General features: G+C 40.4%; 1 protein-coding gene across 1 annotated transcript in view; it reads right to left on the bottom strand.

Annotated features, from left to right (window-relative positions):
- Positions 1-18,332, bottom strand: part of lrp5 (low density lipoprotein receptor-related protein 5) — a 105,661-nt gene that overhangs the window by 65,148 nt on the left and 22,181 nt on the right. The window contains exons 3-7 of the mRNA XM_033635281.2: positions 18,032-18,248; positions 14,495-14,563; positions 14,220-14,348; positions 6,463-6,659; positions 5,929-6,060 (exon numbers count right to left, since the gene is read on the bottom strand). Coding sequence (XP_033491172.1) covers positions 5,929-6,060; positions 6,463-6,659; positions 14,220-14,348; positions 14,495-14,563; positions 18,032-18,248 — 744 coding nt within the window. The remainder of the gene's footprint in view (positions 1-5,928; positions 6,061-6,462; positions 6,660-14,219; positions 14,349-14,494; positions 14,564-18,031; positions 18,249-18,332) is intronic.

Here is an 18,332-nt window from a genome sequence, read left to right on the forward strand (position 1 = left end):
TTACAACTCGAAACCCTAATAGCAGTGGTGGAAGATCCTTTAGTTAAGTAAAAGTATCAATATAGTAAGTAACAAGGCTACCCTACACAGAAAAGTCATGCATCTAAATCCTACTTTAGTAAAAGAACAGAAGTGTTATGAACATAAGTGTTGAATTTCCCCTCAGGGGGATTAATAAAGTATATAAAATTAACAAAAATAAATTAAATTAAAATTAGTATCAGCAGTAAAAGCAGTGGTTGTGCACTAAGATCCCTGTAACTAAAACACTGACACATATACAGTAACATTTTCAGATTGTCAATACTGATGCATCACTGAGCAGGGTTTTACTGTTATAGCTGTTCAGATGAATTTGAGGGGTTGTGAGATGATTAATGGGAGAGGAAAGAATAATGTTCGACATATCTTAGACTCCTCTGCTGCTCAGTCAGTATCATTATAAACTTGACATATGAAGGTTTTACTCCCATTGGAAAAACCATGCATTTCTCTGAAGCTTGTGTCATTAAAGTATAGATATCAAGGCACCATCTGGCCGACCCAAGCCTGAGTATTTGGTATCTGGACTAAAGCCAAACCCAACAGTCCAATATCAATCTATCTGTGGAGAAAAAGATTTTATGTCTGTTTCCAAACAAAACAAAGTTCTGATACACAAATCTCTTTTGACTTTTCCTGAATCTTTGCTTTTTTGCGGGATATAGAATAATTTGACCTGTTTGGGCCTGAAACCAAAACAAGGAGAAGGTTTAGGAGGGAAATATCTCTTTGGTGTAACCGCTAACGACTTGTAAGAATCTGACATGTGGTCTAATCTCTACCAATTGAGTGTAGAAGTAGCAACTGCTGAAACAGAGTGGAGTAGAAGTATAAAGTAGCACAAAATGTAAATGCTGAAGTAGAGTTAAAATACTTCAAATTGTACAGAAGTGCAGTACTTGAGTAACCATACTTGGTTACCTCTGCTCAAAGAAGAGAGAATATGAGGCCAAGCGTAATAAAGTTTGTGAATGCGTACAAAAATCTGCAAATGTGTATTTAGAATCTGTGTGTGCGTAATCAGATATGTAAATGTGTAAAAAAATCTACAAATCTGTATTCAGATTTGCAAGTGTATTGCGATCTGTAAATCTGTACAATGATCTGTAAATCTGTACACAGATCTGCAAATGCGTACAGAGATCCGTAAATATGTAGAAAGATTTGTAAATACCTATGTCTTCAGCTTTAACTCAGTCGGGCCTCTCAATTGGCTCTCTTTGTACACGTGATTTTTGCTACTCTTCTGCCATGTGCAATGCGCAAATGCGTGAGAAGATTTGTGTCTGTAACGCAAAGTGTGCGTCATCCTGAGCACAGGCTGACAGGCTCAAGCTGCCGCCCACTAGCTTTTGCTCTGTGAGCGGAGGCTGAGCAGACAACATCCTCATAAATAAAGTTACCAACTTTATTTTAACAGTGCTTGGCAATACTAAGTTACTCATGACAACCACTGCAATAAACCTGAACATGTACTTACAGAGAGCAAACGAGAATCGAGCAGCCTGTCCATACAACAATAAAAACAGCACAGCAAAGTAGCGCCTGTGAGCCTGTGCTCAGGGCAAAACAGCCTGGAGGTCAGATCGCAATACACTTGCAAATCTGAATACAGATTTGTGGATTTTTTTACACATTTACATAGCTGATTACGCACACACAGCTTCTAAATACACATTTGCAGATTTTTGTATGCATTCACAAACTTTATTACGCTTTTACAAATTATTTTACACATGTACAAATCTGATTATGCACACACAGATTGAGATACGCATTTGCAGCTATTTTGCTACCATAATGGCCCCATAAGAGAACACTAACGCCAGCATGAAAAGGTAACCGTTACCTAGCAGCTGCAGTAGAAAGAGCAGCAATATGGCCTAATAATAATAACAATAATAACATCCTACAGAAAAATAAAAGTCATACACATGGATTCCAAAAACATTGATCTATCTGTGGTCAAAGAGATTTGAAGCCTGAGCCGAGCTCTACTATTATCACATTTCTTGCCCCCTCCTTGCTCTATCCAGTCTGGAAACAAAGGGCTCTGCTGTCCTGAGGGATCCTCCGCTGTGTTTTGGCTGTTGGTTCAGATTTAACAGGAGCCAAACTCACCTCATGGGAGACAATTAACTGTTTTTCTTTGTCTCTCACACCTCTGACTCTGAAGAGCTCACATTTATGCAGTTCAAAGTGTCTCTCGCTTTCTATTCCCCTATCTGCTATGTCTTTCTTTCCTGTTTTTGTCTCACATTCACCTGAATCTTAAGGTGTACTATGCAGAATTGTCAGTTAGTGTTTGTAAACAGCATCACCAGTGAAAGTGAAAGCCAACCCCGGACTCACTATCGACTTGGAACAACCTTTGTCTGCTTGGTGTTTCAACTCACTATATTTGCAGGTTTTTTTCAGCACTATTTCAAATAGGTCTCTAAAACTAAAATTCACAAGGACAATAACTTATCTGTAATTAAATTGTGTACTTCGAGTTCATAATCTTAAATATCTAAATTTAATGTCAGATAGCTCAGATAACAAAAACACATTGTTCTGCTATTCATGCAAATCTTTCTTCCTCTCTCTCTCTCCAGCTGCATTTTCACAACCAATCAAAATCTGGCATCTCTCAGCCCTGGCACCAATCAGATTTGACATTGAAGGTTGTTCCATCGTTACCTAAATGACTGAGGCGAGGGGGGATAAGTGAAGGGAAAGAATGAAAAGGAAGGAGGGAAAGCATCTGTGATTCCACTCTTCTCTTCGCTTGACTTCATTCTGAGACACTTAAAGACCCCTGACAAACAGTCACACACACACACCCACACACACACACACACACACACACACACTCACACATGCTCTGCTGCCAGCGTAATAACAAACGCCTTCAATTTAACCAGCCAAGCAAAACAAATTAGAAGCACGGACACAAAGACATACTCACACACACACACAAACACACAAACTGTGGGATGACACAATAGAGCATTGTTGTTTTTATTGTCAACAGTGGCTAAGTGATTGGTTGGCATGCTTCATTCAAATTTAATACATTCACATAACACAGGCTAACAGACACAGACGCACTCTAACACAGTGTTGTGTTTTTGCAGAATAAGGCTCTATTGTTTCAGCATCGTGGGAATCAACATGGCGGCTGGTCAGTTAGTGACCCACTCGGCTACCAGAGAGGTCACTTCTACTTGTTTCCAAGCTGATACACTCTGTGCTGAATCATGACATGACACACCAAAGACAATGGTGATGAAGGTTAACAACAGCAAATACTAATTACTCTGTGTATCCACTGGCACATGAAGCCACATGAATTCTTGGCTTCATGTGCACTGCTGAATGTAACTTCCAACAAAAAATATATATAATATATACAGGGCTACCAACTCTCACACACTGACCCTGAGCCTCACGCAAGTGACACTTTTCACACACTGTCAGACCACACATCCAATCTCTCACACAGTGAATAACTAGCCCCTTTTACACTGCCAGATTTTTAGAGCTGTCCCAAATACCATTTTTTAACATTCGGACCTTCAGCAGAACAGTCTACTTCAGTACATTATTCTATGCTTTCTTTTGATTTTCACATTGGCTAGTCATCCTGTTTAATTTGTCTTCTGATTAAATCGGAACCATTGAAACAAGTTGTAGAAAGCCTCTGCAAGTAACTGGTTGCTGGCAGACACTCTGTGCTGCAATAAAATGGTTAATCAGCAGTGCCGTGCACTGTAGAGCCGATGCACTGCTGGTTCTGCCAGCCTGAATAGAATATAATGTCTATAGCCTTACTGTTGTGTACAGCCTTTATAGACTGAGCTGAGTAGTGATGCGCGGGTCGACCCGTAACCCACGGGACCCCGCAAATTGACCTGCGGGTCGGGCAGCAGTGATCGTCTCTTAAATCGGTCTGTAAATGATATTTTGACATTAATATTATAATCTATTAATCTATAATCTATTACTGTCATGGCATCCGAAGGTACTGATATGTTGAGCAGGTGTCAGTCCGTGGTCGTTTTCAAAACACACTTGTGTCACGCACAAAAGAAACTTGTTGAAACTTTAAACAATAATTTATTGTACAAAACGGAGGAAACAAACATTGACAAAAACGGTTCCATAATTCATATTAAATTCAAAAGATTACGAAAAAACTGCTACAAGTTAGAGGGAATAGTGATAAAGTGGTAAAACTTGGCATTGATCCACAGCCTCAGACGGATGCGCTAAAGCGTGCCGTGCGCACAAGCTCAGTTGGTAGGTGATACTATATTTTCACATTTTTAACAATGCAATTTAAAAGTTCTGATTTTTATTGATAACCTACATTTACCAACAACAAAAAGACTACAAAAAAAATAATAATAAAAATAATAATAATAATAAAAATAATAATAATAATAATGTAATAATAATAATAATAATAATTTAAAAAAAAAAAAAGTAAATAAAAAAACGAATATCGAATACCAAATTTTCATAATGAATACCTACCCATAGAAACGAATATTCAAATATCCGAATATTTGGATACAGCCCTACAGATTTTCCGCGAATGTTGGGCCATTTTGCTCGCAAGCTGCAAGCGTTTAGACACACTGAGCCGGATTGGCGAGTTCATCCGAGGTGCCCAATTTTCCACCTCGTAGGGTATTCATATTGGCGAAACCCTTTCAGTTTAAATAGGCCTTCCACAACAGGAGGGGCTGTTTAAGACTTGTGGGAGGAGCTGTTGATGACGCGGCACGTGCAAGCCACTGGCGTTGGATAAACAGGAAACAGCTGATAGCAGGAATGAGCAAGCAGCTAGTAGCAAGAGGGAAACGCAAAACTGACAGACACTACAGTAAAGATGAGCAACTGAGGAGACACTGAATTGCGCGCCCTCCTTGCCCTCGCAAACGAAGAGGCCATTAACCGTCAGATGACGCACGCTGAGCTCAGATCTGAGCCGCACTCCCCGATTTTGTTTTTATATTGCCAATGCTGAAAGAAGACTGTTGGGCTTTCCTGCAAATTTGCACAATTCCTGTTTAAAAAGGGCTCATAACTGATAACAGTGCAACACGAAAAAGGGACATAGCGCAACAGCAGCACCGTCTAAAACCTGGTCAAGTCACTCGTCACTTACATTTTGATGCACATCTATTTGCCTATGAGCCTATCCCAGCTGACACTGGGTGAGAGGCGGGGTACACCCTGGACAGGTCAAGACAGACAATCATTCATGCTCACATTCACACCTGCGGCCACCAAGTCACCAATAACCTGCATGTCTTTGGACTGTGGGAGGAAGCTGGAGAACCCAGAGAAAACCCACACTGACACTCAGTATGTTTACATCCACAGTTAAGTTGAGCTACGGTTATAGCTTGGCTAGGCCACTTAATTGGACGCCTGTCCTTGTTCCAGTATACAAGCACGGGAGGGGAATCGATTTTATGATCCAAGTATTTCAGACTCCACTACGATAAGTGGCGATATGCCCCCTTTCAGTTTGTTAGCATCAGACCTTTTCCGGATTGACCTATTATGTATGACAAACAAGTTAGCTACGGTTAGCTAGCGGCAATCTGGTACCATGGTGGACAACTTCACGGCTCTGTACATTTCGTCTGTCCAAAAATGCACGCTTCTGGATGTAGATTTTACCATGTTGTTACCGGCTTCTTCTTCTGTTACGTATTTAATGCTGTTATATATGGTGGCATTTTCAGGTAGTTTTTACCACTGGTAAGTCATACTTGTCTGATAAAAATTGTATCCTAAACGTGTCGAGCACAAGTTTTCCTTTCATTTTTTCAGGATTACCAGTGGCTGAATAGCTTGTAGTCATACTGGTGTGAATAGAATCCATACCTGGTTTGCATGTCTTTCCATCTGGTTTAAGCTGGACTCCAGTGGGGCAGGCACAGCTGTAGAAAGGCTGGACTGGTGAGAGTAGGCAGAGGTGACTACAGCCTCCATTATTGTCACTACAGGGAGTGTGGACTGCAGGGACACCAACAGAGAAAGAAGAATAGACAAGTGAAGGAGAAAATATGATTAGCCTCTCAAATCAGCAAGTCCATTTTCTTTGTTCCTGGAAAGGTGAATGTATGGAGATTTTCCCTACAAGAAATTGCAAAGCTATATAAAGCAGTAACTGTGCTCTAGATAGTGTTGCAGAGCCATGTTCACTGAGTTTTCAAATACCCTAATCTACATTGCTGCAAGCTGACCTGTTACTGATCTTCTATAATAAATATATAATTATTTATCAATCATCACAGATCAATGGCACTACTCACTTCTGTTGAATTAGTTCAACATAATGGTTAGTTGGTATATTGATCTCACTTTAATGCACATGCACTGTACTGGACGTACACATGGATAAAACCTTTCACTCACTGTAAGGCTGTCGATAGGCCTCCAGGACTTGGATGTCCATAGGGGAGTAAATCCCACTTAGGATCTCCCTGGTTTTGTCTCCGCTGTGCTTGTTACAGGCATGGATGGAGCGGGTCTGCCAGTCAGTCCAGTATAAGGTCTCCTCAGACAGAGTGAGTGCAAAAGGGTGGGTCAGGGTGCCCTCCACCACGGTTTCACTGCAGGACAAAATGAAAGCTTCATAAGGATCAGAAGAGCATTTGTGTTTTGTGTTGATGTGAAGAAATGGATCTCACAACCAAAAAGGTGCAGCTACACCAATTGTGAAAAACAACTTGGCCAATAGCCAATACCAATCCCAATGTTTTTTGCTGTTGCTGTTAATGGTGTTTTTATTGTTATTTATTCCCCCTTTTGTGCCAGGGAAACAAAGAAGTCTACACTATTAAAAAACAGCACTGTTTTAAAGTCATTCAGCCTTCATTACATTACCTTAAAATTCTTTTTCAGTATCTTTAAAAAATAACTGCTTAACAACATATATATTTAATAGGGGTGGGAATCAACAGAGGCCCATGATATATTATCACCATACTTATGTCACGATACAGTACTATTGCAATTTTAAATGTGCTGCGGTATGCTGAGTATTGCGATATAATATATTGCGATTTTTTTTCCAATTTGAACTGCAAATCTTGCCTCCGAAGTAAAACTATTTCAACATCTGTTTTATCTAATAAGATAAAGTTTTCAGTCTGTTCATCTCACTTCAATCATTTTTATTGCAGCAAAATGTATCTAGTGGACTGAAAAGGCAACTGATTATATTATTCTAGTAGGCTACCTGAAGTTTAACTTGTATTTATAACATAAATTATGTATACAATAAAACAACTGATATTTGACGTCCATGTGACGATACTATATTGCCATACAAAAATATCACAATACTATGGTGTATCGATTTTTCCTCCACCCCTAATATTTGATAATTCCCTCTCTAATATCTATTTCACAGTGCTGTAAAAATATCAACAAATTTCTCTTTCAAACAACTGTAATTTTAAGTTTCTCGTCAAAAACTACATTTTACAAGATTACATCGTACACATGATTATAACATTATAATTTACCTTTGCCAAACATTCTTTTTACCAAAGAGAGCTTAAACACATCATAATGTCACTAAATGCAACCTCTATGAGTTGTTTGTTGCAGGCCAACAGCTGCTTACAGCTAATCTTAACTTGCTTTCCTCCTGCAGACTTCAACATTTATTTATTGTTCACAATGTAGCAGTATCTGGGAAACAATGGGGTGCGTCTTCTGATACTTCAACGGTGAGTTTACTGCGTCTTTTCATCCGGACAACATCCTGGGGAAGATCTGTTTGTCCCAAACACCTTTTCCATGGCTCGATCCCCGGCTCCTCCAGGCTGCATGTCGAAGTCGAAGATACTGAACCCCAAATTGCTCCAGATGGCTGTTCCATCGGTGTGTGAGTGTGTTAAAAACTGAGTAGCAGGTGACACTTTGTATGGTAGCCTCGGCCACCAGTGTATGAATGTGTGTGTGTGAATGGGTGAATGTGACTCGTAGTGTAAAAAGCATTTTGAGTGGTCGGATGACTAGAAAGGCGCTATATAAATGCAGGTCCATTTACCATTATTGTCCCTTGACAACAGGATGCTGTTTAGGCTCATTTATATTCCCTGTATGTACAAAAATAGATACATCTGTTTCAAACATTGTAAATGTACTTCCACTTATACCTCCATGCATCCTTTATGATGGCATAGATACAGTCAATAGATGGCACTAGAGAGCAAAGTCAAAAGTTTCACACAACAACAAACTAGGCGATGGTGGAGGAGGTCATAATATTAAACCTTTAAACAAAGACAGCCCTGTAGACAGCAGTGTTCTGCGGCCATGATATACATCCTGACATGTAGATGGGAAATTTTTTTCTTTACATTACTGATTCATTCCGTTTGGCCATTATTTAAATCAGTGGTTCCCAATTGGTGAATTGTGGTCCAAAAATGGTTCGCTGGCCCATTCTGAAAGGACCACAAGTGACTTTCCAATGTGTCAACGTTTGTAAAAAACACACTTTATTTTGAAGTGTGGGGAATTTCCGTCACAGAGCTTTTATTTTGAATTGTGTGACTAATGGACAGCTACTTGACAGAGACAGCAAACTAGCTTGACAACATGACCAAATGCAAGTATAACGCTGAATATATTAAATTGTGTGGACCTTAATCTGACCAAGGAAGAATCTGGACCCTGTGGCCAGACCAGTGGGGAATCACTGGTTTAAATGTCTTCATCACCTACAGTTGTAACTCACTTGGACTACACTACACCTGCCCCCCAGAATCTCCATTGGTACTGCTCTGTTTCATCTGTATCTGCAAGCCTTCAAAAAACATGCACAAATGCAAACAAAATAATCACATAGTATGGACAGAAGGTTGCATCCATCTCTGTACGTATCAGTGCATCCCTAGATCTTAGAATTGTGACTGCATTTACATTATTGCTGCATTTACATTATTGCAGAAGCCTTAAAGTCTGAAGCCCCACTATTGTCTCCTAAACTGCAAAGTTCATTAAACCAAAACAAAGATGTTGGAAAATTTGAACAACAGAGGATTTTTCCTCATCAGCAGTGAAGCTTAAAAAGGGGTCAAATGTGTTATGAGGGTGGTACTAGAGGAACACCATGAGGTCATTAAAATCAAAAGAGCTTTTTCTCTTGGCAGACCATTTTGGCATGATGGTGGTTTTCAAGAAAAGCGCTAAAAATGACAGAACTGAAATATGAAATAAGTTTTTCTCTGGGGAGCACAGATGTGTTACATTTCATTATAAGGGGCTTATTAGGTTATTAGATTTCATGTGTCCAAGTGAAACTTTGGCTTGACGAAGGCTCTGGAGCAAAGGTCAGAAAACCATTTTGAATCCTACCCCTGGGACCATGAATATCTAGACTACATTCCACTGCAATGTAGACAGCAAGTTTTTTTAAACACTTTATTAATAAAGCTACACTTTTAGAAGATTGTGCAGCCGAGACGAAGGTATGCCCTCTCTCAGTCCTTAGGGCCAAACAATTACAAAACGCATGACGGCTACAGGAGTGTGTGTGTGTTTGAGCAAGTGTTAGATTTGATCAAGAGTAAGTGGTTCTTCTCTAAAACACACTTTAGAATCACTTGCAGGAAAATACACTCACACAAACGCACTTAGGCACAGGATCAAAGGAGGGCTTGTATTTAGAATATCAACACACCAGAAACTGGCTTTCATCAATCATCATTTTTAGTCCTCTGTGTGTGTGTGTGTGTGTGTGTGTGTGTGTGTGTGTGTGTGTGTGTCTGCGCGCTGTAAAAGCAGAGCTGGCTGCCAGCAGCGGTTAAGGGGAAAAAAGAAAGAGCAAATTTAACCAACTCCAGATTTCAAAGCTCTGTTCAGCTTTTGAGTGGGTACGTGTGTGTGTGTGTGTGTGTGTGTGTGTGTGTGTGTGTGTGTAGCAAATGATTTCATTACTCAAGCTGTCAGGTAAATTCAATTTAAAGCCTGCCCCCTTCTAACTGAGCTGTTCATGTTCAAGTCTCTCCTGTGACTCTGAGCATTTGCACAACAGAATATAATATCTTCCTAACATACCTACACACATTTTGGCTACACAATGAGCGCTGTGGTTATACAAAAATACTGTGTTGTGCAGCATTAAGCAATAAGAGGCAGAGCTAGTGTATATAGTGATTGCAGGACTGGCGGGCTGCTGTCATGGGAACAAAGTTGCTGGCTAAGGATACTGCATTTTTCCAACAGCGTTAAACATTTCCACTAAATTTTGGTTTGGATTAAATCCCACCTCTACACCATATTGTAACAACTGTGGAAATAAGCTGCAGGTAAAATCACTCTGGTAGTTAACAAGAGAACAGCTGCCTTTTAAGTCTTTTCAGACTCTGTTTTGTAGACAGTTAACTAATACGTTAAAATAGAGTGTGAGTAAAGTGTGTGAAATTTTATCTTTATGTTTTTAATAGTATTTTGGGGCATTTTATGCCTTTTATGACAACCAAGAATGGAGAGATGACAGGAAAGAGAGATGGGGAATGAGATGCAACAAAGGTCTTTGGCTGTTGGTGGTGTGTCACACGTTGTCTTTTCCAGTTTTTCTTGGTGATCCTGAAGAAGGTCTCCATCACATCTCTGTCCAAGTTAGGAGTAAAATCTTCATACATAGTAACGTACACACAAGCTCTCTCTGGGTTGGCATTATCGACAGCTTCCAACAGAAACTGCTCGCTGAAATTCATCGCATAAGAAAGACAGTTTCTGTTGGCACTGCAAAGGCACCAATAGTCCATGTTTGCTCTCCATAGCTCAGGTTCTGGAGGCTCCCTGCCGGCCATATCCTCTTGTATGACAGCTTCAGCCTCTCTCTGCTGCATTTCTCCACAGTATACTTTGGCTCTAATAAATACAGTTGAATATCCAAGTCAGCCAAAGTGCTGTAAAATGTCTATAGCATCCTCTGCATGCATTATTTGGGATGACATTTTGCTGTTGGAAATGTAGCTTGTTTGCAAAACAAGCGCAGAGAAGCAGTAAGTTTTGTTTTTGAGCAACATCTAGAGCATGCACCCTGGCTACCCAGAAGTGAAATCCAGCCTGTGGTTCTTCCTGCCTTCAACTACGTCACTGGTACGTCACTGGTACATCACTGGTACGTCACTGGATGCAGGAAGAAGAACAGATTTTGTAGCTACTGAGCTCAGGTTTCTCGGCCAGTATAGCAAGCACTGAGGATTTTAGTGCTCAACTGACTACCAGCAACACTGACTGGACATCCACAGCTTGCAAATTTACCCTTTAAGCCCCTTTCAGACATGCACCCCTCTACAAAACCTGGTCACTTTTACCTAAAAGTCACAACGCAAATCTTAGCAGATCGGACCTCAAACCCTCTGAAACAAAGAGAACAATAAGATGTGGAGAAAGAAGGCTGATAGATGGACTGAATGAGAGAAGGAAAGATTGAGCTATGAGTGATGCACTGGGAGTGTGTGTAATGCTGTGTGTGTTTTGACTGGGGCCTCCATACCACAGCTCTGTTTGTGTTGGACAACTCGCTCATACTCTCTCTCTCTCTCTTTCTCTCTCTCTCTATTTTTCTTTCATTCTGTCTGTACAGCTATTTTTCTCTTCCCCTCCTCCTTTTCTCTGCTGGAAAGAAGTTGAACAGGGTGGAACTCAAAGAATTTTCTGCTGAGATTTAAAGTTTCAATAGGGGATCCTGAAATAGTATGTTGTACTGTAACCTGTATATGTGCTAGAATTCTATTTCCATCTAATAAAACAGGAAATGTAAGTTTGTCCTAATAGCAGCTGTTTATTGACACAACCATATCAAGTAAGCTACTGGTTTACGACTTTTCTTAAATGCCCAGGCTGGACCTGATGATGGAAAGCAGCATGTGAGTATTTGGCTGGATCCAGTAGAGGAGCAGGTATGTACAAGGCAAAGATACCCACAGAGTGCAACACACATTAACCAGTCACACAAACAAATTGTTCATAAATGGAAGAATTTGCAACCTAATTGGATTACATGATCAATTATATGCTTGGGGAATTCAAATTCAGGGGGAGGGTTACAGGACTAGCAACATGAAATATGCCAACTAGAAAAGTACACTTAATGGAGTGTAGATCTCTGCCAGATGGACAATCAGCTGCCAGGGCTAATGGCGGCCACTCTCGACAATTCTTGTAATTCCAGTAGATGTTGACACAGCACAGCGGGTTTAAGAAGCATCCCAGAAGTTAATAAAAATACAGGCCTCGTCTGTATTTGACAGAGCACTTGCACTTGAAAAAAACAACCAAAAACAACATATAAATAAATATAAATAATAAATATAAATCAATAAATGCCATGGCATTTAGTTCCATGTCTTTCTCTTTCGTTCAACTCTCTTTTTTTCTCCGCCTCATCTCCCCCTCATGAAGAACACACTGTGTGTGTGTGTGTGTGTGTGTGTGTGTGTGTGTGTGTGTGTGCGTGCGTGTGTGTGTAGCCCATAGCCCCGCCTCCCCCACAGAGACAAAGACACTCAATGACAAGAGGTTTTTTGCGGCCGGAAAAGTTACATTCTCCCTTTAAATTTACTGTGCAATTAATTGACTTATCGCATATCGCGCCAGGCCTAGGCAGAGGGCTCACCTTTGGTGGGGTTGGTTGTACTAGCCGAGGTGTTTCAGACCAGAGGTTTGGGGGCGTGTTTTTTGCAGCGGAAAGAGTTTTAGTCCAATCACCTCCAGCAACAGTGTTCTTGTCATCTTTCTTCCCAACAGAATCAAAGTAATGGGAATATTTCCAGCCGCTAATGTAAGCGTTTCCAACCAGCTTGCAGCTTTATGTCGTGCATGCGCAGCTTGACAATTATGAAAATGAGTTTGTTGATTTGACTGTTGTATTTTAACTCAGTCATGATGTGATAAAAGTAACATTGTAACAACTTGTTCGGTTTTGGAGTAACTGTAATATTATTACTGAAATTTCATTAGTAACTAGTTACACTACGTTACTGGAAAAAGTAATAATAATATTACTAAACGCATTACTGCCCAACAATGCCCAGAGCAGGCCATGTTGTCCTGCGGACAGGCACTGTATGTTAAATATGGATATAAAACAACTCTTTTAACAATTGTGAATCACCACAACAGGTCCTTGAGCATACCGTCACATATATGCACAAAACATATGAGGCTGATTGGTCCAGTAGTTTGCTAGATTAGCTGCAGACAAACAAACAGACAGACAGACAGACACACACACACACACACACACACACACACACACACACACACACACACTCAAATGCATGATCCCCTCCAGGCTTACACCTGACTGAGATAAAAACAGACCATTATCAAAGACATCCAGGTTTCGAATCCCAGTGATTGCAACTCTGGCTTAGCCCAACATTTGAACGACTGGTTGGGGTAAAACTAGGGAAATGCAAGTATAGCATTAGGTAACTTACATGCTACGTGCACCGGGCTCCACAAACAAGCGCACACCTACAAACCTCAGCTTGCATGCCTCTAAAATTTGAACCATAAGGGTCATGGCTGCACCTACTGTGCAAAGCTCCTTGCTAATGACTGCACTGCTGGTCTGTGGGACCCCAGACCAAACTACTCAGATTACTAAAGCCTCATTCCAAAACAAACTTGTTTATAAAGAGAGAGAAAAGAAAGAAAGTAGAAAACAATGCTGCTACTGCACTGAGGCCACTGTAAAAGTTTTAACTGAAAACCACTATGTTCAGCTTATCCTTGCTCTCTGTAAATATGTCTGCTACCATCATTATTGCTACGCATCCACCTGCACTCTGATTCTAGTCATCTGGGGGAGGATATTTTCTATCATCACACCACTATCTCAGTCTGTTACTGACTTCAGTGTATGCTGCAGGGAGGGATGAGGCCTGAGCCAAGATAGCAGAGATGGACTGTACTGCCAGGCTGTATTCTCATATCAATAAACTTTTGTTACGTGTGTTGGCTGACTCAACTCTATCTGTAAAAATCCTCTCCACTCTCCCAATGTAAATTCATTTAATATTACAGCTATTTAGGATTAAATTGAACTTCTTAAAATAAGTGCAAAGAACTTTTTGTCAATAAACTATATTCACTCCAACACACACACACACACACACACACACAAACGGCCATACCGTGCTGATCCATCCAGGTTAGCTCTGTGAATGAAGCTGAGTTTGGCGTCTGCCCAGTACAGCTTCTGTTCCACCAGGTCTATGGTAAGACCATTGGGCCAGTATATGTCCACGACCACTATAACTTTCCTGTTAGAGACAGAGACACACAAAATGATCCTACAGCTACTGCTTTTGTTATTCTTGTAGAACTGTTACTGCATCTGTACATCAGGCTGCACTGAGAATACTGTACTATAAAAGGACTGTAAATATATAAGTTTGGTTTGCGTTACCTGTTGCTACCATCCATACCAGCACGCTCTATCCTGGGCTCCTCTCCCCAGTCTGTCCAGTACATGTAGCTGGAGGGAAAAATACAAAAGACATGTGTCAGTGAAACCAATCATTTAAAGGTAAGAATGAGTTTACCAGATTGCTGGTCACTACTTTTGAGTCAGTTACTTGGACAGCTCCTCACTCTGCTGCCTTTATAAACAAATACATTGCTTCCCTCTGCTCCTCTTTGCTATCTGATGCCTTTCTGTGCTAATGCTTCTGCTAATTTCAGCCCACTGAGCATGGGCAATACCAACATTTTACAACTGTTTTTTAACTTTCAATATTTTTTTTTGTTTTCCCTGAGAGCTTTGATTGGGTCCAAAAAAAACAGACTCAACCCTACATGAAGTCTGACCTGAGCCTGAAACAGCAGCAGTTTTGGGCCTGATAAAAAAAAACCTAAATTTCCACGATAAATAAATAGATATTAAAACATTTATACAAGCTAAGGGCTGTCATCATTACTTGCACCACTTATTTTCCTTCTCTTTCATCTGTTTTAAAAGTCTTGTCTGCTCAGTGTCTCAGGTACAACAGGTTTGGCAGAACGGGCCCCTTGTTGCTTTTCGATCTTCGAGAGGACTGTCCACATGGATGCAGCGCGCAGATGATGATTACCACTCTTCACAGCACATTGCGCACATCTCTCCCACTGCTGGGGAAGCAGAGGCAAACACTGCCAGCTAAGTCCCCTGGCTGCCCCCCTCTCTCTTTCTATTGTTTTCTCTCCAGTCCAATGCAATTTTTTTTTGCATTTATGCATGAGTACTGCCACTGTCATGTGTCTCCTGTTACTGTGTGTACAGTAAATGGTAATATGATAATAATGTAAATCATACACTATTCATGAAACTACACAGACATATAAGACATATATAAGACAGTAAGATCTGCATTAAGAGCAAAACAACACAAAAAACACCGCAAAATTGATGCAAGCCCGACCTGAGGCCTGAGAGAATATTCTGTCGAGTCAGGTTGGGCCGAACCAAAACTCTATTTTGCCTTACTTATTTTAGTTATTTTATTGTTAGTTATCACCCCATCCCCATGTTTCTCTCTCTGTTTCTGTTGCATATATCATTTAATTTTCTTGTCATTTGTCATTAATTGTCTCTATTTTACTATCCATCCATTTCTAGGACTTTTTTTCTAGAGTATGTTTTTGTATATCTGTGATCACTATAATAATGCTTTTCAACAAACAAGGTATTGTGCATTTAATGGGAAAAAAACGAAGTAAAAATGTAAAGAAAGTGGATATACTGGTACATTGGTGCAGTACTAGGAATATGTTTTTTCTATATTATAAATTAAATCTACAGTGATATGACTGGCTCTGCTCTGGTTGAGTTCACAGTAAAATAAAGTGAAGCCCAATAAATCAGCTTGTCACACAACCAATAGTTATTGGCTTGAATGCTACTTATTAAATGCTGTAGCACTGTGTGTGTGTGTGTGTGTGTGTGTGTGTGTGTGTGTGTGTGTGTCTGTGTGTGCGTGCGTGTACACCTACAGTTTCAGAATGAATGAATGTGATCTGCATTCCTTTGGCTGACAATGTAGACACGACAATTACAGAGCAGAAACCAGAGAGAGAGAAAAGAGGAAAAAAGAAGGGAGATCAAGTGGTGTAATTTCATTTGTGTGATTTATTCCTGTGCATGTATACATTTCTGCAATGTTTACAATGCAAGAGTGAACTATAATGCACAAAAGTAAACTGTAAAAAATCATCTTCAGCTGTTGTGTCTGCATTGGGTTTGAACACTTAACTTGTCTTGAACTAATATGAATTTGACTACCTTGACTTAAATCAGAAGATGCAAAGTAAATTGGCCTGGCTTAAAAAATGAACGTAGATGTGCTCTGAGGCCAATTTATTTAGATTTAGGCAAGACAAAACTCAAAACCAAATAGCCTGAATGAAACTGACTTGACATGAGCACATATGGACAAGTGGTGAATTAGTTCAAAGGATAAGCCGGATGTGATGTGATCTCAGCACCTGAGCCCCTTACATATCCAGCATTTGGCTGTTTCTTCATTTAAAGTGATCTAGATTTAAATGCATTTGCACTGTTTTATCCTTGTTATCCATCTACATTGTTGCATGTTGCTGACTGTGTTTGTTCTTATGATGAATGTGTTTATATACCTGGCTGCAACCAAATGTCCTCTGGTGGGATAATAAAGTTGACTTGACTTTATTTGACTTGGTGTTTTAGATATGTGTCTTACTGTCGGCAAATCCTGTTAACAGACCCCTACCTGTAGACCCCAGGAAGACTAGCAACCACTTTGTGGAAGCTAATGGGGATCCAAATAAAGAGCGAAGAATAAAGAACACCTACAATCCATTAGTACAGTTAAGCCCCGTTTCCACCAAACACCTTCGGTATGGTACCTTTGGAACCAAAAGTAACCCTTCAGACATGGTACCTAGGCCCTAGCGTTTCCACTGCAAACAGTACCCTTAAATGAGGCAAGAGTTTTGTCACTTAATGCTTTGTTCAGCACTCACTGTATTTACTCATTACTGGTGACACAGATGGAAGTCTGCACTTTGTTTACTGTCCACAGAACAAGGCTGCACGCCAACATTTTATGAACAGAACAAAACAAAACAGGCTGCAATGAGAGTCTCTTGATGAGATATTTAAAAATAGCAGGTTTGTGCAGCTAGTCCTTCTCAAGCAAACTCAAGAGTTTAATGTTGCCGGAGCCCACAGGAACGGCGCTCCGCAGCGCTTAGGATATATGCAGTTCACATAATCCGGTCGAAATTAAAATATATAAACGCTTGAAGATCCACTCATTACTAAAAGTGTATGTCACATAAAAACTAATGGAATGGTCAAAGTTGTCACAGTGAAATTTAATGTGTGTTGATCGTCGTCAACTCTTGCATTGAGTATTACAAGTTAGCGTTCCACCTTAAAAGTTGCTGGCAGTCGGCCCAGTGAATTAAATTATGTATTTCTCAGTCTACAGCTCCTGCAAGAGGCAGCAAAACATCCTTTCATTTTATCATTTCAGTTTACTCATGTATAAAACTCTACACAATATGAACAGTGGTTTCTGCCTCAAAACCAGCCACAACTCAGCCCTGAGCAGAGTGACCATCTGGAATTGACGAATCAACAGACTACAGTGTTGTCACCTTCACCTTTTAGTACCAGATCTGTGCGCTAAGTACCCCAACAGAGGGAGTACCAAAAATGGGGACAGCACAGAACGGTTCAATTGGTACCATCCACAACTTTTCACAGTGGAAACGGAAAAAAACGTATAGCAAACTGAACCGTCTGAAACTAAACATCTGCCCTCTGATATGAACTCTGAATAATTCACATGCTGCTGCTGAAACTTTGTTTCCTATCTGAATATATCTTTACAAATGATGTCACTGATAACTCCCATTAATATTGGTAACAGACTGACAAAAACACCATGGTATTTAAGTACTCTGAGGAGTGTGTCTTTGTTACCGTTGAGCAGGGTTGAGAGCGATTGCCCTGGGCTGGTCCAAGTCCATCCAAAACAGGACCTTCCTGGAGGTGCCGTCCAGATTGGCCACTTCAATCCGATTGGTCTCTGAGTCAGTCCAGTAGAGCTTTCTACCCAACCAGTCACAGGCCAACCCGTCAGGACTGTCCAGCCCTGATACTACCACAGTCTGGCCAGTTCCCAACGCCTCTTTAAGGGCTGCAACCAGAAAACATACACAGTGTGAAATGATGATGAAAAGAGAGAGGGTGCACTCTTCATCCAAACACTTAGCATATGTAG

This window comes from Epinephelus lanceolatus, chromosome 5 (genome assembly GCF_041903045.1).
Source record: "Epinephelus lanceolatus isolate andai-2023 chromosome 5, ASM4190304v1, whole genome shotgun sequence".
NCBI classification, from domain to species: domain Eukaryota; kingdom Metazoa; phylum Chordata; class Actinopteri; order Perciformes; family Serranidae; genus Epinephelus; species Epinephelus lanceolatus.